At 35.6% G+C, this 27,569-nt stretch overlaps 1 protein-coding gene across 1 annotated transcript in view; it reads right to left on the bottom strand.

Annotated features, from left to right (window-relative positions):
- The window catches only part of PCDH7 (protocadherin 7), a gene marked incomplete at its 5' end in the record, with an annotated part of 381,927 nt that overhangs the window by 173,447 nt on the left and 180,911 nt on the right, over positions 1–27,569 (bottom strand). Inside the window, one exon of the mRNA XM_040966327.1 lies at positions 18,352–18,568. Within this exon, the coding sequence (XP_040822261.1) occupies positions 18,352–18,568 (217 nt within the window). The remainder of the gene's footprint in view (positions 1–18,351; positions 18,569–27,569) is intronic.

Here is a 27,569-nt window from a genome sequence, read left to right as displayed (position 1 = left end):
CCCTCGTGCTGCAACTTTCCTTGTCACCTCCCTCATCTTAGTGTCAACTACCGTTTCTAATTTGCCAAGTCAAGGAACAGTTGTCAATTCTGAGTCAATTTAACCACATAAATGTAATAAATCTACTCACAATTGGAAAACATTCTTTTGTCAAACACACTTCTGTCCTGAATAAGATCAGCAGATGCTAAGCAAAACCATTTTGAGTTTACTTAAACAAAAATAAAACAAAATGGATGGTTTCCTTTGTAAAGTAGAAATAACTTCACTTCGCACTGTTATTTATAATTTTAAACCTCAAGGAATGATTATTCATGGAAATGTGGAATGGGAGGAAAATAAAGCAGTCTGTTCGCCCTATCCTTACTTGCAATACTTTGCACACTGTTCCTAGTTAATGTATTTTAATTTATTTTTAAAAAATACAAGTTGTTCTGTGAGCATAAAGCATCTCAGATGCTTAAAAATCTTTTTGAACATTATTTTCTCCTGGACATATTCATATATCACTAGATAAGTGGTATTTTCTGGTTGAAATTAACAAAGAATACCTTTCAATACTGTCATTTACATAACATGAGCTAAAATGCTATCTTTGGGCAATGCTATTCCCTCAAAGAATATATCGCATTTCATTATATATGTATGTATTCCTAATGTTTTATTTTGAGCCTATAAAATATGGTGTACTCTTGGGAAATCTGACAGATGATAAAACTGCATTGGAGTGGTACATGTGCACATGTTTTCATACTTCTGCATAATTGCTGATTTCTTTTTATTTCAATCAGCTGTCTGAATTGGTTAACTATCATCAAATTTAATAAACAGCATATGGACGTGCTAATGTATGGGAAGGACCTGTTCCTTCTTCCCTCCCACCTCACATAGATGCTCTTTTACACTTCAGTTCAGCAATGAATTTCTTGGGTGAAGAGAACTTGAAATTAAGCCATATGCCACAGGAGATTCATTTCAAAAACAATAGCTACATTTATTTTAAGAACACTGCAAAAAAAAGAAGTGAATTTTTGTCTTAGTATTTTTATTTGTCTGTAATGCACAAAGTATTTAGTTTGCATTCTTCTATTGCAAGAATAGAATTCTTGCGATTCTATTCTTTTATTCTGTCCACAGAAAATAGGAATTTTATAAAATCATATATTTTGTAGTTAAATATTTAGGGATCTTTTAAATGTTAAACAAGCATAGCAGTTAATCAGAGTGTATTATAAAAACACTCTGAGATTATCTTTTTTAAAAGTAAAATTTTGCTGAACGGATAGACTGAATTTCTCAACAGAGTTTGAGTTAAGATTAATTCAGCAAGTGTCAGGATAAAAACTTTGTAAAATTCCCAGATGAGACAACAGTCTTAACAATGGTAACCAATTATTAGAAACATGTTTATTTGAGAGGCTTCAGTAAGAGTGAGAACAAGAGAATGTGTGTGTGTGTGAGAGAGAGAGCACTCCTGTACACGAGTAAATTTCCTAAATGCCTACCTTAACTGGAAATGGGGCTCAATTCAAGTCTCCCACATGAGCCGTCACCATTGTTTGCTAGGATTACATCAGTAAGAGGTAAGAGTTGATCTGTAGTTAAGACTCTGACCAAAGTAACCTGACAAGAGACACAGGTCCCTAACTGGTGTCCTAACTGCTAAGTGAATCACTCACATTAGGAGACCAAAGTTTTCCGAAACCTGACTCCTGGGAGACAAAGAGGCCAAACATTTCAAAATGATGGATATCTTTGAAGGGTGTTCCTGACACCCTGAGTCCCTCTCCTCTGCCACACCACTAATTCTCACTCTGGCATAATCACTGGTTTCAGATATTAGGTTTGTTCTCATTAACCTTGACCTGTTTTTCCTCTAAGTTGAATCCAATTAAGATTCCTACTCTTAACTGCCCCCTCCATTTCTTGCCAATAAAATAAATGAATAAGTGAATTCATTATAGGCATACGGTTATTATCTTCCTCCGAAAGAGCAAGTGATTTTGAAATAAATGCTAATTCTAAATTTTCCTTCATCAAATTTAGATTTGCATAGTCAGTCCCTGCATTATTAAGAACATCAAAAACAATTGTAGAATGATTCCCGATTTTCAGATTTGCTATTACAATAGCATCCCATTCTTATTGTGTGTTTCTAGAATATTTTCCTATGTATGTGTTAGATGGCTTTATACAGACGATCGTGTTCCTACAAGCCATATATTTAACAAGTGAGAAGATACGCAACTTTCTTTCTCACATTTACATGATCAAATATTTCACGGAGCAGTTTTCTTAGGCACAGCATTGAAACTGTTTAATGATATAAATAAACAAACAAATTCAGAGTACTTTGGCATAAAATCCTTAACTCTGTATGAAAATGAGTAAGCCGAAGCCTCACAAGTACACAATTCAGCATTAAAGAGAATTCAGGCTGTCAATAGGGCCTTTCTTGGACTGCATCCACAAGTTTATTACTGGTAGTATTGGAAGGACTTCATCATAGCAAGCATTACAGAAGTCAAGGGCAGAGTAATGGCTGGCTTCCAGTGCTGAGCGAATGCACATGCAAGGCCTACTATAGCACAATATTCAGATGGTTATTATCAACAACTGGTGCATTTACATCGAATTATCCTAGGTTTTCAGCAGAAGCTTGAAATATCAACCCTACTTCAAACAGCAGTTTCTGGTCAAAACACGTTGATTATTAGCACTTCCGGATCTAGGTGCTCCTGGGGATTTAAGGCTTGAATCAAAAGACAAAATACCTTCTAAGGGAAACCAGAGCTCTAGGTGTAAAGGATCTTTTGAAATGATGGAATATTACAGCAATCCAGCAATATGATTTTGAAACTATTTAAAACTCTATCAAATACATTAATACATTTCTACATATCATATAAAAAGCAAAATATACTTATTTCTGAAGGAACAAAAGCATTAGAGACAATTAGAAAACTGTAGTCATAAGTTAGCTGTTATTCAAAAAGTATTGCAAGATAGGAATATTAAGTAATCACAGAAAAGCATCCACGTTTCAAAAGACATGTTGTAAAAATTTTGTAACTTAAACTTAAGCTTAAGTATTACTTATTGTTATAATATAAAAATTTCAAGATCAAAGAAGACTCAAGTTTGCAATGCTTGGAAATCATTGGCGCTGATCCAAAGCCAGGAGCCAAGAACTTCCTCCAGGTCTCCCACATGGGTGCAGGGTCCCAAAGCATTGGGCCGTCCTCGACTGTCTTCCCAGGCCACAATCAGGGAGCTGGATGGGAAGTGGAGCTGCTGGGATTAGAACCGGCGCCCATATGGGATCCCGGCACGTTCAAGGCAAGGACTTTAGCCGCTAGGCAATGCTGCCAGGCCAATAAAATATTTTTGAAAGCATAATTTAATACTAAAATTATTTCCAACATTTACTCTAACCCACAAGGGTTACTTTGGGCCACAAGGTTGAGAAAAACATGTATGTGTTGTGAATGTGTGTGTATCTGTCTTTATTCCTCCTAAAGGTTACTGGTAAACTTCAGAGTATGTATCCAAAATATATGATAACCATGTGGGCCAACACTTTTTATGTTGGGACACAAGCCATAATATTTATCCTTAAATTTTTTTAGGAATGCACAGCAGGTACAAGAAGGTATTTTGGAAAGTCTAATCAATAAAGAGACTAGCTAAATGAAGTGCCAAAAATCTTAAAATGGATCCTTTAACTCTTGGGAATCAGTGGTAGTTAGTTTCATTTAGAAAGAATGTGTGTTGGGCAATAATGCATAGCAATGTTTCTCCAGCTGCTAAAATGAAAAGAGCTCAGAGGCAGACGTGTCCATGTAACTATATTACAGTTTCTGTTCTCTTTCGCTCCACCAAGCCAAGGCACCTGCCCTAACCACTTCAGATATAGCCTGCCTTCTCTGTGGCAGGAAATGAGTGCAGCACGCTGATGGTAAGATACATATGAATGCCAAAGGGCAGTAGGGGTAGATGTGGGTTGAGACGAGCCTGATAGCTATGTCAGTTATGAGCAACCTAAATATTCTGGTGTTCCAGTGGACACAGGTAGAACTGAATCTGAAATATGCACACACTGAAATATGCAACATCCATTCTGCATATGTGTTCCTAAATACAGGATGTAATTGCATATGTTAAAATGAAAAAGCCCAATAGTCCTAGTCTGGATTTAAAAAAAAAAGTATTATCTGGAAGGTTAACTCCAATTTAGTCACCAGTCCATTTTTGTAAGGAATATCTTCTCTGACTACTAAGCGATTTAATAATGTTTGAGTCTAAGAAAATTGAGAAATTATTCTGTATCGATAATATCTATTAGCATTTTCCTGTTGCTAATTTCAAAATTATTTTCTGTTTTTAAAATTATTATTTTTATCTCAGCAGGGTTTTTCTTCTTGGACATCTTTGAGCAAACTCAATGATTTGGATCAATTGGGCTCCAACGGCTTACTCCAGAAATCACTACAATGGTCAGGATTGGCCCAGGCCAAATACAGGAGTGAAGGATTTAATCTAAGTATCCCATGTGGGTAAAGGTCCAAGTGCTGCGGTGATCATCCAGTGTTCTACCAAGCACATTAACTGGACACTAGATTGGAAGAGGATAGCTAAGGCTTTAATAGGAACTTTGACATCAGATGCAAGAATGCTAATGTCACTCCACAACTCTAGGCCCCAACATGGTATTATTGCAACTAGTAAGTTTAGAAGTTTTCAAGTTTGTGATTAGGGATGTGTAAGTATTTTCCCTGCACTTATTCTACAGAGCAGAAAATTTGAAAGAAAACATCTAAAGGTTACATATTTTTGAAATGTGGGCACATCTGAGACCATGTTAAAAGCATTCAATATACTGTTTAAACATGCGTTGACTGATTGTTTTACTGAGTGGTTTCTATGTGAAAAGTTAATTGTTTTGTTTCCACAACCTGTGAGAGATAAGGGACCACCTCCAGAACCAGCAGAACCAGACTTCCACTGCAGTATTTTCCTTACACAAACACCTACTGAGGCAAGGCTCATTGAATAAGTGTGTCTATCTAGAATGATCTATCAATAACCAGAACTATGAAGTTTAACCAGTGAATAAGCACCAGGTATGGATGGATTCCTTTACCCTATTTAAAATACGTTACACTTTTTTAAGGAGTTCTTATGATGCTGTGTACTTTTCTGTCATTCTGAAACAAATGAAAACAAAAGCATTCATGAATTCCTTCCTGATTTTGACAATAGCATCTTCTTTTTTCACTTATGATATCAAATATCAAAATTCACATCAGTACTATAATTTTGACCAGTTCCTTACAATGAAATATAGTTCAATATGAAAAAACTAAAGTGTGTTATGTTTACTAAAACATACATTGAAAAGGAATTCCCCTGAAAAGCAGTAAGTCATGTATTATTGATTGCTTTACATAATCAAACAATAAGAATATAATAATTGCTATTCCCAAAAGTACATAACAAATTATTACTTTCATTAAATAAAAAATAAAAGCTACTTTTCCTATTCAAATAATTTGTTTCATTTTGGAGGCAGAGAGAGCATGCTCCCAACTCCTGATAAACTTTCTAAATGACCACAAAGGCCCAAGTTGGGCCATACTAAAGCCAGGAGATCAGAACTGAGACCAGATCTGCTACATGAGTATTAGGAACACAATTATTTGACTCACCATTGCTGCTTTGGAAGGGTGCACACAGCAGAAACCTGATACTGGAAGTATTGTTCAGAGATCCATCTCGGGCATTCTGGTATAGGATGTTGAAATCCAAATCCACATTTTCACCAGTAGGACAAATGCCCAGCCCTCAAGTATGTTTTGAAAATAGAAATAAATATCATGGCTATATGAGTTTTTTTTAATTATCTTTGATTGTAGCAATATATGTATACATGTAAACCTATTGGAACAAGCAGCAATAAAATACTAAGTAAAAACAGCTAATGTGTTTTGAACACATTATATTACCCATAACTTTAGATAGCTTCTCAACATCACTGTTTGTATAATATAGGTAGTATTAGTTTCCTTGGAGTTATTTTTAGAAAGCAAATAACTTTTTTAAACATCCGTGTAAATCAGAATCTACTGAAAGAATGTTAACTTTTCCTATGCTTTTATGTTGTTTTTAGATATTTAAAAATATAGTATTTTATAATTCCGGTAAAAATAATGGATCAGTGGATGATTAATTTTGTGTTGTTCATGTGTGGTGTTTTTCTGTGAGTGCGCATGTGAGAAGGAGTGAACGCATTTCTAATTCCTTTGTCTCTGACATTAGACACTTAGTAATGACTTTCTGCTTTTAGATCACTCTATCCCTTTTTACTTGAATTGTGTTGTAATTGGGTGTTTTGCACCATGCTCTGAAAATTAACTCAAATTCACCATGAGAGTTGATTTCTACATTTATGAATGTATTTGGCTAAATTAACAGTTTAAATGGAGATAATGAATATGTGTTATGAATGGCTGCCTAATTGGTAGATTCTATCCACAGTGTTATTGGTGAGAAACTTTACAAGGCTTTGCTGATTGCTCTGAATATTTCAGTCTTGTCTGTAATCCGACGTTTTTAGGAACTGCTCTGAAACTGGGTATAATTTTTATTATGATCTTCAGTAATTATCTGATGAGTATCTCTGTGAGTTCCTGGATCCTGTACTTTGTCACAAGTTAATAACAAATTCAGGAAAACATATGCAGTATTCCTAATGACAGGAACCATTTAGCTTCCAGAAAATAAATGTGGCAATACTGATAGGTTTTATCTTTTTTTCACAAAATTATATTTGTTACAAATATTAGAGGTCACTCATAAGAACTAGAAAAACATGCACGTTAGAATTACAAACTAAAAAGGGATTTCTAAAGGGTCCAAAAAATTCAACTTCATTATGGAACATTAATGAGGCCAATAGCCTTTTCATCAGGTATGAAAACAATTACAAATCTAATACTGGGAAGAATTTAAATGTAACTTAATGTGGGAAAAAACAAGAGGCAGCTGTAGAACCAAAAAGACTTGTGTAATTAATGTATCTATGAATAACAGAATGTAGTAAAGGAATAATTAGGTAAAATTTTATTAATGCCAAATCCATAAAATATGCACATGTATATACCCTGCATAGTATATATCCTTATATATAACTGCATAGTAACACTTAGAGTTTGATAAAAAAATTTTAATTATATCCTTCTTTTTTATGTAAGGGAGATAACCCATAAAATGTGATAGAGCTTAAACTAGAGCCGAAGATATCTAGGACCCATTATCGGAATTCTGCATGATATATATTTCTTTTTGTAATTTTATTGTTATTATTATTTTCTATGATGCCGTTTTGAGGGATAGGGGTACCCCTTCTACCTCCCTTTCTCCTTTCCCATTCTCCACCCTTTAACTCTTCTCCCCTATATTATCACAGCAGTATAGTTCTTCAGCAACAGTCACAAGTTCAACACTCTGCCGTTTAAGTGTAACTGGCACTGTAGGATTTGGCAATGGTGGAAAAATCTAGTTTCACAAAAACTATCATTCAGATTTAGGAAGGATGTTTAGCTTCTTTGAAAGGATGAGAAAGGCCGATCCCCCTTCCACTGATCATTTCCAAAATGATAACCAATTGCACTGTTGGACCAGCCCAAAGCAGAAACTAGGTGTGAGAATGGAGAAAATAAAGAAAAAATAAGAAACCTTGCAGTCAACCTGTGGCCCAGACCTCTCATCCTCCCCTAGAAGCGCAATTACTGTCAGAGGAACTCAGAGCTTTCCATTGGGGTAAAGAGGAGTAACGCATTTTTTCTCTGCTGTTTTCAAAAACTTAAAAGCAAACAAACAAAAATAACGCGAGATGCTAAATAATCAAATAAGAAGTCCTATACTTTGTGCTCTGAGATAACGTGGTTATTTAAAAAAAAATGGGCATCTTTAAATCCATGGACGATTGATAGAACTAATTTAATAGCTACTTGATCCTGGAGACATAGATAATACACATGGGCTACAAAAGAAGAGAATGTAGTTGTGATTTCACAAAAGAGAATAAAAACTGCCTGGGGCAGGAATAGGCAAGAATTCGATTTTAGATCTTCATCATTCTGGGAGAAAGAGATGAAGCAATGCTGTCCAGGAAACTAGAAGAGCCTCTCAAAAAAAAAAAAAAAAAAAACAACTAAATGAAAGCTGAGTACAATTGATCGTGCTGAATGCAGGGCAGCATGTTTAAAGGAAAAAACTGATAAAATGTGGTCCTTTGTGAACATGTTGCTTCCAGTCTTTGGCTCAGTGGTGGTACATGTTCAATGTTGTTTCTACCAAAAAGAAAGGAAAGAATTTTGAATGGGTCCTAAGGCTCTGTTTCCTCAAAATATGTAATTGGAGATTGAGTTGTCTGAGGTGAGTATCACCTGAGAATGATGATTAAATAATGATTAAAAATTATATATCCATCTAGAAAATGTTTCTCATTTACACAGTGTTGAGTGTCAGGGTTCACTCACCCAAAAAAAAAAAAAAAAAAAAAAAAAAGCAGGTACCTGCAAGGTAGACAACAAACTGACGGATAATTGGTGAATGTTCAGATAACGCAAAGACACCTTACTGAATGCACCAGAAGGAGGACCAAAATGAAATCTGGTTATGCAAGCACACCTAAGAATAACATACAGAAAATCATTTATATATTTTTAAAAAGAATATGCAAAATCCTTAGGAGATGGCCATAAAGAGAAAACATAAAGAAACAGAACAAAATCTTAGTTACTGCATTGCTACTAGTACCAGCAGTGAAAGAGGAAGAGATTTTAGGGAGCCAAAGCTGTTAGTTTCTCAAATGACCTCAGTCGAGGATGGATTTGTTCTTGCAGTCTTCATCGGGTCCCCTTGGGTCTGGCTAGAGTAATTAATTTTGTAACTAAATCCTTACCAAACAAAACATTGAGAAACACACTAAAGATGTCCCAAGTGGCAGCAGGATTGGTTAAGCCACCGCTTGAGACACCTGCATTCCACAGTATGACTGAGTCAACTCATGACTAGCCTACTTTGAACTAATGACCACTTTCCTGCTAATGATTCTTGCAGGCAGTGCATGAGCATCCAAGTGCTTAGATCTCCAGGCTCTGCCTTCACCTTGGCCCAGCCATAGTGCATCTATTTTTCTTGTATTTCCTTGTATATTTAGAAAAGGTGGGGGGGAGGGGAGGTACTGTCTTGAAGAAAAGGCAATCTCTATCTGTAATTAAACCATATCCAACTTTGACATCAGGATATGGTAATATTGTTGAGACCTGGTCACGATCCATGGTTTTGTATAATTTTGAGGCAATTATAACTTTACATATAATGCATCTAGAAAATTTCCAACACATCACTATACTTTTCATGTAACAATAAATGCATAGGTGAAAAAATAGGAGTTTCCTTCTTAAAGTTACTATGAAACAATCAGTTAGATGATCTGGGGCTAGAAGAAATGATCTCCAGGCACAATGAAAATAAATCAGCCCAGATAATTATGACTAATCACTCTTTCTGAATACTGTGTTTCTGCCCTTGCATGGTGTGCTATCTGTGGAAAACATTACTGACACTGCACTTCTGTGAAATTCTGCACATACAAATGAGATTAGAATCATTCCATCCTTCCAGAATATATTTTGAATTTGTAATTTTAGCTTGTAAAAGTGTTAGATCTGTGGCCCGGAGCTGTGGCGCAGTGGTTAAGGTCCTCGCCTTGCACACCCGGGATCCCATATGGGCGCCGGTTCTATCCCAGCAGCCCCGCTTCCCATCCAGCTCCCTGCCTGTGGCCTGGGAAAGCAGTGGAGGACGGCTCAAAGCTTTGGGACCCTGCACCTGTGTGGGAGACCCGGAAGAGGCTCCTGGCTTCGGATTGGCATAATATCGTCTGTTGTGCTCACTTAGGGAGTGAATCATCGGATGGAAGATCTTCCTCTCTGTCTCTCCTCTCTGTATATCCACCTTTCCAATAAAAAAAATAAAAAATAAATCTTAAAAAAAAAAGTCATACAGCAGGGCAAAACTAATTTAAAATGATAGCTATTATAGTATGCAAGGAAAGGCAGCAAGGGATGACCCAGAAATTCCAGACCCTATTGGTTTCTCTGAACATTCTTATCAAAATATTGAAAAATGTGAGATAAAGGATGGTCAGAAATTAATTAAGATTGATATCAGAGGATGCAATCGCAATCCTGCCTCTAATGGATATGGTGACTTAACAAATCCGAAGATTACTTTTATGCTTATTTCCTTTGGCCAAGTTGTTCATTTTAATGGTTTTTCTATTCAATGTATGTCAGCAACATCAGGCCTTTATTCCATGCTTATAAATCGCGATTACTCCAGATGCATCATGAATGGACAAACAAGGCACTGGTCCTTCGTTCATACAGTAATAGCAGTAAGGGGGATGTGGAGACACAAGGACCTCCCACCGGCTCTCCAAGCTCCATCTATTGATCCAGGTGTGCAAGACCTCCCGAGCATCTTTGCTGATTCCCTCTCTAGTTTGCCACATTTTATTTATTTGTAAATGTATCAGTAACTTTCTTTGAAACTTACCAGTTCTTTTGCTTTATACTTTTTAAGATTTTCTTAAGCATCATCTCCTACATGATGTCATATGCTTAACTGATTGTCTCATCTAGTTCCCAAATTTCATTACTACAAGATTCTTAATGATGCCTAAAAACATATTACTTCTGCTTATATCCACACCTGCAATACAGATCTTCATCTGCAACAGTCTGCTAAATACCACTTGCTTTGCAAAGATACTTTAAATCTACTGTGTACAAATCAGAGTCATTATTACTGAAATATGCTGTTCTTTCCAGCTTTCCCAAGTAAGCAAATAGTAGCATGAGGTCCTAACCTAATGTGTTGAAATTCTTGGTTTTTTTTTTTTTATAACTTTTCATATTATATTTGCAACCACTGCCCACCTGTACTCTTTGTAGCAATTATCTCTCCAGAAAGTGCCTCCCACATTTTTTTTGTTTTACTTTAAAACATCAAAATCCCTCAGAGCCATTCCCCAATATCATGTAAAAATGCTTAGAAAACCTATAGTATGTTTCAGCCACCATGAATATTTGCATACACTAAAGGCTGAACAACCACTCAGTTTAACTTGAAGGAATCCCATGATTCTCCACATTCCAGGTTCACACTATAAAATTTCAGCTATAGCTTCCATGACCTTTCACTAGGAATGCTGGGTTAATTAAATGCGGCCTCACATGCAATAAAAACAATGTGTCTGATTCAGCACAAAACTGTCCTTGGCCCTCAGGAATGTGACCTCACATCAATACACACCATTCTAAAAGCATTTCCGGGTCTGCTGATAACCTCATGATGCAATGGGGAACATTTGGGAGCAATATGTTATATTATGTCTTGACACATTTCATCCTCAAACACAGCTTAACATGTTCATTTTCCTTGAGATTATCCCATTTTAACTGTTATAAGCCTGTTTGAAAGCAAGCATTTCAAGAATTTCCTCATTATTATAATGAAGTTTCAATATTTTCAGGATATTAACAAGAAGACATAAAGTGCAATAAAATTAATATCTAAAAAATGACTTCCATAAATTAAATAAAAGTTGTCAGAAATAAGCTTTAAAACAAAGCAACCTATTGCTTCTATTTCAAATGGGCAAGGAACATACCACAAAAACAAATACCAACAAACCTAGCTTCCCTGACTTCAATGCTGAAATAATAAATTCAAAAATAATTTACAACTGCCACAAAAGGAATATATCAAAACATTTAATTTAGATTCTACTCTAATCCAATCTAATCATCTATTTGAGAAATACAATGATCTTCTATAGAAATGAGTGATATCAAAAGAGTGTTCACATGCTCTTATTAAATTTGAAGGTTCTCATTTAAAGCACCATTTTTTTTTTGTAACTGCTCATGTTTAGAAACAGGGAGAGACAAGAGAGGTAAATTTCATCTTTGTGTTGTTTAAAACTGCTGTAGCTTCTGCTGCCAATTATGTGAATGCTAAGTTATGAAATTTTAAACCAAATATATTTATTACCATGACCCGCTCCAAAAAGGAAAGAGCCATCAATTAACTTAAAAAAAAAATGTTTTACTATAAAAGTTAAATTTACATAGCCTGCATTTATTTCATTTAACATGAAGTTTCTAGGCCATTCCACCCATTGCTTATAAACTGTATTGATGCTAGGTAGATGCAATGCAAGCAAGGCCTTCTTGCAGCCCCAAATTTTGTTTACAAAATATAAAACTTTGACAGCGTTGTCCATGTGTGCAATTTCCCTTTGTCTTCTTTGTGTTTCATAACATGCTAAACTTGTATAACAAGCATTCTTCTTTTAACACTACAGAGAATTTACTGCATTCAGAGTTGGATGTCCTCCACATAAGGGCTTCCATTTTTTAAGGCAGAATTCTTTTTTGTTTACTTAACTAAACTTCCTCAGAAAGCCTTGGAAATAGTTTATTTTCAATACATGTTTTTGAATCAAAATGAAAAACCACATCTTTGTCACCATATAATTGTCCCAGGAAACAAGAGACACCAAGAATATCGTTCTGTTTTGCTTTACTTAAGGAGAAAATGCTTCACTTACAGAAAAACACCTGTGATAGAAGTAACAATGGAGAGCATTTTACCCAAGAAGAGGAATATTGAGATGAAATGATTCCTCCACAAGCAAGCCAACTGGAGAGGCTAAGAGTGCTAACTACATTTTCACAGACAAGTCCGCACGGAAGATGCTTAACACGTTGTTGTATTTCAGAAACTCCACTCTTTTGTACATAAATCTGGAGAAAAATCAGAGGAATGATAAAAGCACACATACTCTAAAAGCAATAAATATGCAGAAAAGATTAAAGAAAGGGTTTGAAAAACAGTGCATTATCACTTATTGTACTAAAATGCACAGAAGCAGATAAATTGAAAACTTGGTAGACACAAGATTATACACTAATCTCCAACAGTCACTTGGAGATTTGATGGAAGCTATTCCTGTCTCAAATGCGAAAGAACAACGGGTTGATCCAGTTTTTAAAGACCAAAATACAACAAAAAGGATAATGAACATCCCACATCAGAATTGATTACTAATACTAAGATTAAAAAATTAAGGACTGGAGGTCTGGTAAGCATACTAAGTTAATTTTTTTCCCCAGCTTATTTTTCCTGCCAATGTGAATAGTTTCTGGCAGTTCCAAGGAAAATAGAAACTGGAAGTACAATGCATCCAACTGGAATGCTGAGTATAAAATTTAAAATTCTCCCCAAAAGGAAGAAAGAATTGTATAAAAGTAATGTCACCTCCCCATCTCTGATGTTGAAGACTGCAGAGGACTGTGTTGATTTGACATTACATGGCCAACTTTCTCCCACTCACTTTGGATCCTGCTATGCCAATCACTGTGCCAGAGCAATATTCCCATGGGGCTGACTGGAAGGTATTCAAAGAAAGAATATTACTCTCACTTTTAAAAACACAAATGTAGATTTATTAATTTATCATTGAAAGTCAGATTTACAGAGACACAGAGAAAGTCCACCCAGAGCCAGGATTTTCTTCCAGTTCTTCCACATGGGTGCAGGTTTCAAAGGCTTTGGGCCATTCTATACTGCTAGATGGGAGGTGAAGCTGCTAGGACATGAACTGGTGCCCATTATGGGATCCCAGCAGTTTCAAGGTGAGGATTTAGCCACTAAGCTAATGCACTAGACCCCTCTCACTGTTTATGTTTAAATACTATCTTGGTAAACCTTAACATTTTATGATTGCTACATAGCTTAAAACAGTGTGTTTGTCAAAGGCAAATAAAACTAGAAATAATCATGATTATCATCATGAAAGAAGTGTTACTATCGCACTTGGTTTCACCCATGATCACATGATTTTTAATTGTACAGAGTAAGCTGGGATCAGCATCTTGGATCAAGTGGCAAAGCTTATGATGTCAGCATCCCTCCAATAATCGGTGCCAATTCGAACTGGTTGTTCCACTTCTGATCCAGCTCCTTGCTATTGCACCTAGAAAAACAGCAATAGATAGCTCAAGTGCTTGGGCTTATGCACCCATCTGAGAAATCCAGATGAGGCTGGTGGCTCCTGATTTTATGTTGGCCTGGCCCTGGCTATTACTACCATCTGGGGAATGAGCCTGTGGATGGAAGATCTGACCCTCTGTCTCTTGTCTCTATACAATTCTTTGAAATCAATATAAATAAATGTTTAAAAGGCAAGAAAGGTTATGAGACGTCTAAAAATTATAGTCAGGGAGAGAAAAAAATAAACAGTGTTCAATCCAAGTCACTGGATTAAAAGCTTGAGTCCTTAAATTTTTTTAAAGATCTATTTCTGTTGGAAAAACTAATCTATGGGAAGAAGGAGATCTTACATTTGATGGTATTTCATGGTAAGATCTGCGGTGCAGACCTCTCCACCTAGCTGGCTGAAAATCACACCAAGGCACTCAGTCCACTGCTCTAATTTATGTAATAAATGCACACCCTGTACTTGGGATGCACATATAACATGCACGCTGAAAGTAGAGTTAGCATTATTTCTGTTCTGCCCACATTAACACATGCTTTCCAACATTACAAGTGTCTATGAGACACAATAATCTTTCTATCATATACAGCAAAAGATATAGAGGAAGTTGGATGTCAGGGGGAAAATCACAGATTGTTGAATCTAGGTGATAAGAGTTAATTTATTCATTTGCCTATGCATAATCAAAAGCAGACCCAAAAGAAAAGCATTTGACCTACTGGATGCTGATTGAAAATGTGGGACAGATGCCAAGTGGGGGTATTTTCTGTATCTGAGCTTATTAAGCACTAGGGGAAAATCAAGTCATATATAACAGAAACAAACTACTTCTGCAAAGATAGATCGTTAGGGATCTAGTTTGGAAAGCCACAGTATGAAAGCAGGCACTCAGATGAATATTAGTACGCTTCTATAGAAAGCATTCAACACCAGGAGAGGGAGACTGAAATCTACTGGATAATCAATGAGCGACTAGCTTTCACGTAGTCAGCCTTTGCCTTTCACATGATGGTGTTTTTAAAGTATAATGTTTGATTTTTACATGAATTATATATTCGCTGCAATAGACTTCAATTGTTGTAGCATTTTTGTTACCAAATTTAGCAACATTACCAATTCCCCACCATGAACTCCATATTTTAAAATATTGTCATTTCAGTGAGTTTATTTTAATGAACTATTTAAAAACAAACTGCTAATGTTACCTGTGAAACTATTAGCATAAAATAATCATGGTGGTAATTAATTTAAGACAAAGAATTACATATTAGTGCTCTTTGTTATGGTATAATGATGTATAATTCATGAAGTTTTCTTAAAATATTTTCTAAATAGTATAATTTTAATAATTACTTTCCAGAAATCTACAGGATATAATTACGACAAATTTTAAAATTTCAAATCGGTTGCTTTTATTCTACATTATCTACATTATCAGCTGTGCTTTTTAATAAATTACCTCTATTTTTATGGCAGATTATTTTTCCCCAGATAATAAGAAAATGAAACCTCATACCTTATTTGGCAGCCATGTAGGTTGGAATACAGGATCAAGCTCATTAATAGAATTATATCTTTAAGCTGCCTCAATGAAATTGTGTTTATTGTGATAAATCACAAAAGAAGATAAAGTAATTTCACCAAGGTATACAAATTTCACTATTTATTTACATTTTCTTATTTTAGTCACTTTTTTGCATAGCATCTGTGACATCTTACTTTTATCATGACATATCCCTGCCTTGTGCCAAGATGTTAGAGTTATATGTTACTGGTTTGGAAACTTTCTAATCTTTTCAATGAAAGTTAATCCCAAACAGAGAGTTTTAACTGGATTGTTTCACATAGACTAAAGTAAAGGAAAATATTGGGGATAATAATAAGAGGAACTAGGACAGCATCCAAAATTGTATTTTTGTGGGAAGTCCAAGTGAAAATCCAATACAAATTCTGATTAAAACCCAACCAAGCAAAACAGTGCAGATTACCAGGATTCAAGTTAAATGTGACAAATGAATACTTGAAAGGTTTCAATTCCAATTCTATTTAAAGCAGAATGACCCATTAATATTGAAGATGAAATTAGCTTAATTTAACCAATATAATAGCACTTTACACTTAAATGAGTAGTCTGAAAAACTAAACTCAATAAAACTTTACTCTGATGTCAATGGCTGCATTTGGATTACCCACCATGTGTGACACTTCCTTGTACTATTACCTATCGGAGAGGGCTGACAACAGTCACGGCCAGCAGGTGACAAATGTTTATCAAAACTGAAATTCAAATGTCAGTCACGTGTATAATTAGAAAAAGTTAGTTACATTATGATGGCCATTGCTACTGAATGAACCTAAATATGGTCATTAAAAGAAAAAAAAAGACACCTTTTGGGGGATAGGTTTCTCAGTAAACTCTGTATCTGTTCTTTTATTAAACTCACTTAAGTTTCTCATAACTAGTACAGTTCCTAAAAAGTAAACAATTTGTCACATATAATTATGATTTCATGACTCATCATTTCCTTCTTATTTTAAAGGTGTTGAACCATCATATAAATTCACAAAACAGAATCAATATGAAAATGTAATTACAATGCTAGTGGGACAAAATCTTTTCGATGATTATATCTGATATTAAAAATAATTAATTGTGCATTTTGTAGTTTATAGTAAACTTGAGAACTTTTCAAAACAAAATTAACTGATCTGTTATCAAAGGATATAGTAATTCATCTTAATGAAATAAATCCTAAGGCTTACTAGTATGTGATATGTATACATATATATGCACATATATGTATACTTACAGTACCTTCAATGTGAATTCTATTTTGTTCAAAGTGGTTTAAACATATTTTCCCTATAAATATATACAATACACAAAAACTTTATACTCATTTCATAACTTTTCTAAGATAGTTAAATCCTTAGAGTCACATCAAACTCCCATCCACGTAAGCACACACCACCATACACACAGATAAGCATGCCTTTATAGCCAGGAGGCAAAATGCCAACTAAACTCTGCTAATTAATCAGGGTGGACATCGGTCATCAGACGCTGATGTCACATCTTCTTACCTAAAACAATGCAAATATTTAGCATAATTTATCAGTACTTTTACTTGGGTATATTTACAACATTATTCTCTCATGTTAGAAATACTCATGGCAAATTTCCAGAAAAAGTGTTTTTCTCTGCTCTATAGTGTGCTTTATATCCATTTTATTTGGTAAAATTTAAAACGTCCCATATCATTTAGGGATTGGTATGGTGAAAGACACAATCCATTTTGAGTTTTCATTAGAGATAAAAATGTGCATGATTGTTCTTTCTCTCCCTATATGTATCTTCTTTTGATATTTGTAATAATAATGAAGTTGGGAAGAAGTTTATAATTCTGTTATATGATACAAATACATTCCTCAAACATTTAATTATGGCTTGAAATTGAGAAAGTAAATCACCAATCATTTTTGGGAATATGTGAACAGCTTTACACTGCAATTTTCAATCTAACATTACAATCAAAGGAAAATGTACACAAGGCCTATTGTGGTATGCTGAGAATCCTCTCTCAACCGAACTTACAGAATATTATGATGGGTTTCCTTCCTCTCTCTTGCACAAAAATATGGACGCTTTACACTTAAGTGAGAAGGGAATTCAAGTAGCATGAGCTGTATACTATGGAGAACAAGAAAACGCTGTTCTCCGGCTTTACGCTATTTCAGGTCTCGCTTAGAAGAAGAGGCTTGAGAATGCCTTTCCAAATTTTTGAAAACGAAGCTTCCAATCCAGGTGTGTGTCCTGCCATCTCTTTTCACTTAGATTGGATGCTTATAGTTGAAGAAATAGTTGCATGACAAAAATGAACACGAGTAACGATCAGAACATCCTTTCTCGTGAAAGGGTTAGAAATAGTTTACTCATTTAGAGCTTTTCATAGCAGGCACTACTCTGACTTACTTCAAAATCCATTTATTTCTAACAAGCCATTTTAAAGTGATGATGCAAATTTGGTGTCTTTCATCTATACAGTTATGTTCCTTTATTTGGCATTTCTGCATTTTCGCAAATAGTTATTATTTAAAATAACATAGTCTTGGTGTCAGCTCTTGGTTTTGGTTTTGGACTGACCTTCATGAGTCTACAGAGTATGGCTTCCTAGCGTGATTATGTGTGTGGATGTTGTGTTTGCCCCTACCATTTTCCATATGCTCTGCCTCACCAACACTGCCATCCGGCGTGGTCCTTTCATAGTTGTCCTCTGGGAGTGGAAGGGCACCCAGTCTTGGCCCTGATGAACTCTTACTGCTTGGTGTTTCTGACTCCTCCAGCCCGCTGTCATAGCAACTCTGCAGTGAGCCCTGATGTGGGTCCTGAGGCTGACTCACAACAGAAAACGTCACTCTACGAAACGGCTGCAAGAGAAGAGATTCTGAATGTCACTAAAGTACAAGATTGGCAATGGTCTTACTTCAAAATAACACATAAGTTACACACATTAAGGCTTACTGACAACCAATTCAATATTACAGAGTTACACAGGTCAAAATCTATTTCATTATCTAAGGCAATGACTAAATAGTAAATGACATTAAAGAAACAGTAAAAAGTCCCCTTCTGAAATAGATAATAGCAGATTCATCAAAACACACTTAACTCTGTTATTAATTCCACATATTAAAACTTACTCTGTTGTGCACTCTTTAAATAGGTTTCTCACAAGTAGATACTTAAAAAAAACAATGATCAGTGACTTGACATGAAACATTCCATTCTAAGAAAACTCCATTTTTAAATGTTTTCTTTTTTCATATGATACAGTGCCCTAAAATCCAATGTACTTACAGTTAATGATTAAAAGTACACCTGAGACCTAAAACTTTTGATGCAGTGCTAGAAAGTTGCAATATATTTCGTCATCATTACAAAAACATTACCCATTGACTCTCAATCGTAAGGGTCACCTTGACATAATAGGTGAAAGTTTCCTTAAGAAGTCAATGCAAAATAAAACATTTAATTCTATATGTGCATGATATCTTTAATTAGATCAAAGAATGAAATCATGTGTTGCCTTGAACTTGAAGTAAAACTAACACAGAACTGTGTAGCAGGAGTTCAATGTTTGCTAAGCTACTGACAACATATGGATTGAGGATTTATTGTGTCTGTAATTTGCATATTATCTAAACCACAAAATGGAATGAGCTAATGCTTCGTATTGACAGGACTACATAAAAATAGCGATTAGGGAAAACAACTTAAAAATGTTCTCTAATGTCTGTGTGAGGCTGTTGGCAATAATTGCAAACATTAAACTCATCCACAAATTGGAAGTGGCGTAAGTCTGTCTTTTTTCAAAATTTATAACTCCTACTGTTTTTTTCTACTATGAAGCATAAGGTCATGTTGAATAATAAGTGAATAGTAAAGGTAAACAACCTTTTTTCTTTTTCATTTACAACCTGAACACTTATGGTATCAATTTCAATTCTCAACTGGGACTAGTCACATTTTAGAAGTGTTCATATTTAACTGTACATGGTAGGATATTGTGAAAAATCCAAGATTATCATAGCACTTTTTCCTAATTCGCTAGTTTGATTTGGTATAGAGAAATTCATGCTCCTACAAATTAGCCCCTTCTCTTGTTATGTAAGGCAGTAATTACCCTTTCTCCATATATTCTTCTATAGGGTATATACAATCTTTGCAAAATCAACTTTTCCCATTCTAATTCAAACACAAATTCATAGAGTAATTGCTTCTTAGTATAAAATGGGAAACACTTAAGATATATTCTCTCTAATATTTCAATAGGTCACTGAAATGAAGCATTTCAAAGGAGTTACGAAATATTAGTAGCACAAACAATACATATATCATGGGTTAGACTGTACCAGCAATATACTTACTAGAAATACTATTCTGTTTTTACTGATTATGCTCTCACTTCGTTGTGGTAATATAATTGCAATATTATACCTTTGATATAAATCAATATAGACATCAATAGGCATTTATTTTTCTTTTTCCTTGTGTGCACATATTATATTTTGATTTGTTCTCCACTTCTTACTCCTAAGTAACTGCAAATTACTTGTAGTTATTGGGTGTCATTGGCTTCACCTCAGAACCAAAACTATTAACAGTCTCCAAAAAAATCATTGTTCTACACAAAGATGTTGTACAAATACTAATAAATAATAACATTTTAATAATACTAAAACTCCAAAAGTCACACAGATATACTATCTCTTCAAGAATTAGGAATATGGCCCAATGCAACAGCTCAATGATTAAATCATCGTAGTGCAAGTCCCAGGATCCCATATGGGAGCTACTGTGTGTCCTGGCTCTTCTACTTCCCATCTAGCTTCCTGCTTATGCTCTGGAAAAGCAATAGAAAATGACATAAAGCCTGGGGATCCTGCACCAGTGTGGGAAACCCGGCAGAATCTCCTGGCTCCTGGCTTTGAATCAGCTCAGCTCTAGCCGTTATGGTCATTGGGAGAGTGAACCAGTGGCTGAAGGATCTGCATGTCTCTCCTTTTCTCTGTACATCTGATCTGCCTTTCCAATAAAAATAAATAACCTTTTTTTTTAAGAAAAAAGACATTGTAATGGATCATATATATGTAGATATATCTAAAAGAGTATTTTAGTGAACTTCAAATCATTTAAAATAAATATAACATAAGAAAGCTCAAAATTGATACAAAGCTATACAAATTTCATTAACAAATTGAAACAGGAAAAGTAAGAAATTATGAAAAATGCTGCTTCATTTTTAAAAGAAGCATAAAGCAGAAGTGTAAGCTCGCATATTAATTATCACGCCTGTCTCTCCTGTCACACTTCATGGGCCTGATCCCACTTCCGGCCCCCGACAGGATTTCTGCCCATCACTCACAGCAGCAGCATCGATGGATCAAGAAACTGGGTGTCTGTCACTCATATAGGACACCAAGAGTGCATTCCTGCTCCTGGGTCTGGAGTATCCTGCTGTTGCAGGCGTTTGGGGTGTGTGTCAGTGAATGGGAGCTTGGCTCCCTAACTGTCTCTCTGATTCAAAAATTAAAAAAAAAAAAAGAAAAATAGAAAAAAGAAAAGCACTAACAACCAAGCAAACAAAATGTATGTAAGGGTTAGAGTCTGTACTTGAAGGCTTATTCTGCCCAAAGCAATGATGAAATAGCAAAACAACATGATAGGCTGCTTATAGAGAAAAGCATAAACACCATTATTCTGTGATATATAATGACTGATTTGCTCTATGTGTGTCTATGTTTTTCTATTCTATTTTGACAGTGCTTTTCAAAAAGTTTATTTTATTTACTTAAGAAAAAGAGAGGGGTGGGGGGAAGGAGAGAGAGAGCAACTTCTTCTGGGTGTTCCATGTGGGTGCAGGGTCCCAAGGCTTTTGGCCATTCTCCACTGCTTTCCCAGGCCACAAGCAGGGAACTGGATGGGAAGTGGAGCAGTCAGGACAGGATCCAGTGCTCACAGGGGTATCGGTTCTAGAAGTCGGAGTACTAGCTAGTTGAGCAATCATGCTGACTCCTTGATGGTTTTTAAGATCAGTTTCAGAATCCAGAAGAATCTGAGAAAAACGAAATGACAATACCTGGCCCCAACCTAAACTGAATGAATCGGCATTCAGTTTGGGACTTAGCTACCAGCTTTAAAAACATTCCCAGATAATGAAGAATGCATGAAAAGAATGAGAAACCTTACAGTCAATAAGTGAGCAGCTCAAAGAAAGCAAACTATTCCAGGGAGCCTTCTCAACCTGGTATTTAGGATGGATCTATAAACTTACAGTTCCACCGTGAGCCTCAAAGTTAAGGCCATAAGGACATTTGGTGAATTTAGGTGCCTGAAATCTATATTTCTATGTAGTTAACAATCGCATTGCCTTGTAAATGCACACTGGTCTACCCAAAATAAGAATGCAAAAGAACTTGTGGATGAGCAATAGTTAGTCCTTCAGCTCTTTCAAAGGAGGAAGACATGCATATTTACAGACTAGACTAATTATTGAAGGATGAACCATCAAGAGAGTATTCCAGGCATTGTGACAGGGGTGTGAGTGAGAATTAAAAATAAAAGGCAGTAGAAAGATAACTATTAATTTACAGGTTTGAATGTCCTAATTATAAGGATAAGGTAGCAGACAAGGTCTTATCATTCCTTATGAAAGAAGAGGAGTAAGACATGTTGAAAGAGGTTGAATGATTATGCAAAGCAGGAGTGAGCTGTAGAGACATATTTACGCAGCAAGAGATAAGACTTCGTGCAAGTGGCAGTAAGTGAGGACACATTAGGAAGCAAGCCCATGTGGTTGATTGGATTCAACATCAATTCACTACACCTGCATTTATTTTGTAGCTTTCATGTATCAGGTTTCACGAATGTTCCAAACATCATGTCACACATTTATGAAATGCAAGGTCTTATAGGATTACAAAAACAGACAAAATAGCTTATGCATCAGTTTCCCAAAAATTGGGATATGATAAAGGCTGTGAAACCTATCTTGGAATTTAGCAAATTAGGCATTACTTAAAGGAGTACTTATGGTCTGAGATCGCTAATAAAATTTTGATAAATAATATGGATTTAAGAGCCTATAAGAGTTCTGATACTTGAAGTAAGATGAAAATGAACAAAAACAAAAACGTAGTGGCTGAGTAGAAAGACCATTATTGAACTAAAAATTAAAAAATCAAAGAAATACACCTTTTAAAAAATAAAGAAAACTCCTATATGATCAAAGAAATTCAAAACATCCAGAGGAATGCTGGCTATCCTGTGTGTAAAACACTCATCCATGGGTACGTCATGGTAAAATCTGTACTGTAGGACACAACCATAGATTTGTAATATATAAAAATAGAAAAAGTGGAGGAATATCAGTGATGTATTAAATAGGACACAGGAGAGAAGTAGTATACAAAAAAAGGGTTTGAACCTGAAAATAGATCAACCATATGACCTAGCTATCCCACTACAGGGAATATATCCAAAGGAAGTAGAATCTACATATTAAAAATAAACTTCAACCCTATATTTATAGCAGCACAATCTACAATAGTTAAGACACGGAAACAATTCAGATGCCCTTCAAAATGGAACGGATTAAAAAACTGTAGTATTTCTATTCCATGGAATATTACTTAGTGATTAAAAAATGAAATTTTACCATTTGCAATAAAATGGTCTCTACTAAAGACCATTATGCTCAGCAAAATAAGCCAGTTCCAAAAGAAGAAATATCATATGTTCTCTCTGATATAAGGGAGCCTTCATACAAAACACTATAAATATATATATGTGTGTGTGTGTATGTAGATGTATATATACACATATATACACATACAGATATACACATATATAAACATATATGTGTGTATATTTAATCATATAACGGAGAGTAGCACACGAGGAAGTGAAGATATGTTTCAGTATGCATCTCTGCTCTTGAATAAAAAGAGAAATCCCCCCAAAAACAGCTAAACATATTATGACAATAGGATGCCAGACTTTCTATCATGTTCTAGACCTATAGTGCCATGATAACATAGGTAGCAGAATGCTGAGCTTCTGACTTTTGCTGAAGCACTATAGTATTGTATTATGATGGACAACATTGTGACGGGCTAGAAGGGGTGGAAATGGGAATCCCTGTGTCTATGGAACTGCATTGTGTATATATGACATATTATATAGATAGATACAATCTTAAAGAAAGAGTTTTTGAAAAGAGTTCAAAGTCATTTAACAATTTGTGTGTACGTATTATTCATGTGTATATTTAATGTGAAAAAAAGCAGAAAACGGACAGGATTCTGTTGCAAGAAATCTTAGAATTTCTGTGCAACCTCAGACAATTTAGTTGATCTTTGGTCCATTGCCTTAAGCTTAGGATCTATAAAATGGAAATAATGTTTGTCTATCACCAAAAAACTTCTCTGCAAAATAATAAGACAGTTAATAAAAAAGAGCCTTAAGCTTCCTCAAACACATATACTATAAAAGGTACAAAACCTCAGGCCACAGCAATATAACTAAGGCTGTCTGTATGGAGCTGGCTCAATAATTCATGAATTTTATTAAAAGAATGTATAAAATCCATATGAAATGTAAAAATATCACTTCCCTACTAATGTATTAATTTCTTCTTGTTCTAAACACAAAGTGTTTGTAGAGTTAATATATACATAACTAATGCTCATTTTTTTCTGAAAGTATTTAAATATAATCATTCACTGAACAGGAATATTCTTGCATTTAATTATTTGAGAATGCTACTTATCAACTTTAGCTAGGATTCCACTATGACACATCTGGGATTTTCATCTGTAGTGCCATCCTAATGCAGAGATGACTAAGATACTGTTGGAGTTGGTACAATTCTATTTGAAGGTCAACTCCAAGTGCAGCGTGACCTCTGCAGCACTTTTCCACTCTAAGCTGATGCTGATGGAAACATGTTAGTGTTGACTCTCTTTTAAACTTTGAATGACTGGAAACCAGAATTCTCCGTGCTTAATAAATATAATCTTACCCATCTTAGTTTCTGGAAATCCAAGGGTCACATGGATATGGACCATGGTGCTAAGTGTGAAAGCCGAAGCCTTCTCCCTGCCAGCATGCTTGGTCTGCTACTGCTGGAGAATACTGGGACAACAGCTTCTTCCTTCTCACCCAGCTGCCATAAAAATGTTAATGACTGGCTCAGAGTGGAAGGCTAGCAGCTAAAGTCCTCCCCTTGAACAAGCCAGGATCCCATACGGGCGCCTATTCTAATCCCAGTAGGCCCACTTCCCATCCAGCTTCCTGCTTGTGGTCTGGGAAAGCAGTAGAGGATAGCCCAAAGCCTTGGAACCCTGCACCTGTGTGGGAGACCTGAAAGAAGTTCCAGGCTCCTGGCTTCTGGCTCCAGATTGGCTAAGCTCCAGCTGTTGTGGTCACTTGGGGAGTGAATCATCAGGCTGATGATCTTCCTCTGTCTCTCCACCTCCCTGTATATCTGACTTTACAATAAAAGTTAAAAAAAAAAAGATAAAAATAAATGCTAATGATCCAAAGCGGGAAAGGTATGTGATTGCCGCCATCATTCACATATAAAATCAGCTTCAGAGCCTTAAGAGCACAGACCTAGTACGTAAGGTGTACTGAGTGCTGTGCAGTGTACAATGCAATATATTAAGTAAAATATTTGCATTTGAAAGTTTTGTTTTTGGAAAATTTAAATAGATGCCCTAACTAGGTTACAGCTGACCTCATTATGGAGACAACCAGGAGAGGAGTCAGATGGCATCGTGGTAACTCAAGGAATGCTTGTGTTCTATAGCGTTAATGTAAGAGGTCAATTAGATGACCATTTGACTACGTATGCCTTGTTGGAAAACTTCCTCCTGCAAAATCGATACCTTAGAGAATTTAACAGCTAACCAAAATGTGGGCAGGCTTACAGGCTTAGGGGTGGCAGGGGAAACCCACGTGCTCTCAATTAATTCACGTGCAGGCTAGCAACCAGATCCCATTTCTCTATCCCCCAAAAGATTCAAGGGAAACTAAGTCTACACCTTTGAAATTCACTATAACACTGAAATAATTTTCTAAAAGTCTATTCTTTTACATATATAAAAGGCTTAAATCAAATTATACTACAAAAATCACTATCTTGTGTTTATTTTACTTTACATATTCATCAATTTTCTTTTTAACTTTGCATAAGTATACAGCTACTCTCCCTTTTTCTGAATAACATGCACTGTTTATAATATTTATATCTCGGGAAGGTAACTTTGAATTTAACATGAATATTGATATTATTATATAATTATTCCTGATTCTAGAATATAATCATTGCCCAGTACCAATAATATTTATAGCTGTTGCTTATTTTCATTAAAAAAAACCTTCATTAGGAAGTTCATGCATGAAACTCAAAAAAACAAGCAATTAGATATTCACATAGGGATGAATAAATCCTTTAGTTTGATTCCTTTCCTATGTTCATTAAAAAGTATCCATCAGATGACAAAAATATTATGTATGTGCCCTAATACCTTATACTTAAAAACTTCTAAAAAACAAATTGCAGAATAAAAAGGGGTTGTTTTCTTTGCTTGTATTCTTTGATCAATTTTTTTTTGAAGATTTATTTATTTATTGGAAAGTCAGATATACAGAGAGGACAGACAGAGGAAGATCTTCTGTCCAATGATTCACTCTACAAATGAGTGCAACGGCCAATCCGAAGCAGGGATCCAGGAACTTCTTCCAGGTCTCCCACACGGTTGCAGGGTCCCAAAGCGTTGGGCCCTCCTCGACTGCCTTCCCAGGCCACAAGCAGGGAGCTGGATGGGAAGTGGAGCTGCCAGGATTAGAACTGGAGTCCATATGGGATCCCAGCGCATTCAAGGTGAGGACTTTAGCTGCTAGGCCATGCCACTGGGCCCTTCTTTGATCAATTTTAGAAAGGAAAGAGAAGGTTTAAACTTTAAGAATATCACATCACATACATTATTTTCATGTAAAAGAGAGAATACAGATAGAATAAGAGAACAGATACTTTTCTCTTGGAGTCCATTTTTTATAACGCTGTGACTATGTTTATGGAGATTTTACTTGCAAGGGAAGAGGACCCTAAGGATGGCTTGCTGCAGAAAGAATCTGAGGTTAAATCCTGTTCCTTACTGAATGATCTTCTGTGTCTTGGAGACAACTTTATTCAGAACTTTAACTCTGCACCTTCCTTTTTAGCTTCAGTAGTTTCTCCATAAATCGTCTTCTTATCTGGAACTCACATACAGCTGTCTCAGTCACATCAATTATTTCTGAACGAGCTGGAAAAGCTTTTTTATTTTTTCCAACTCACTTAGTTATGTCCATCAAACAGACTTCTAATGACTCTCTTTGTCAGTCATAAAGCACCGAAACAGTCACAGAGCAGAACATGGCAGTATTATTGGGAGGGTTGCATTTTCTTTTTAAAGAGCAGCTATCTTATACGGTGAGATGTTTCCTGGCACTTGATCAATCTGCGAACATTCTCAGCTAGTGTCAGTGACATTGAACAAACCCAGCTAGGATTCCTTGATGCATTTGTTGCTATACATCTGGTCTAAGCCTCAAACAAACTTTAATCATATCAGCAAACTTTTAGGGTGCATCTTACTTTGCTCACATCTCACGCTCCTTCCATATTTCAAGTCAATGCCAAGAAACATATTGAGATATTTGGATTTGTTAATTAACTTCACACTTAGGAAATGACAAGCCGAAGAGTTACTTCTTTTGATTTGCAATTATATATTTACCTACCATTATTGTTTATATTTGTACTTCAGAAGCTAAGGAAAAAATGATACAGCACAGTTCTCAGTGCAATGCATCACAAAC

Source organism: Ochotona curzoniae, unplaced genomic scaffold (genome assembly GCF_017591425.1).
Source record: "Ochotona curzoniae isolate NIBS_2020 unplaced genomic scaffold, NIBS_Ocur_1.0 scaffold_4505, whole genome shotgun sequence".
Lineage (NCBI taxonomy): Eukaryota > Metazoa > Chordata > Mammalia > Lagomorpha > Ochotonidae > Ochotona > Ochotona curzoniae.
The sequence above is the reverse complement of the archived record's forward strand: the minus strand, read 5'-3'. Positions and strand labels throughout refer to the sequence as shown.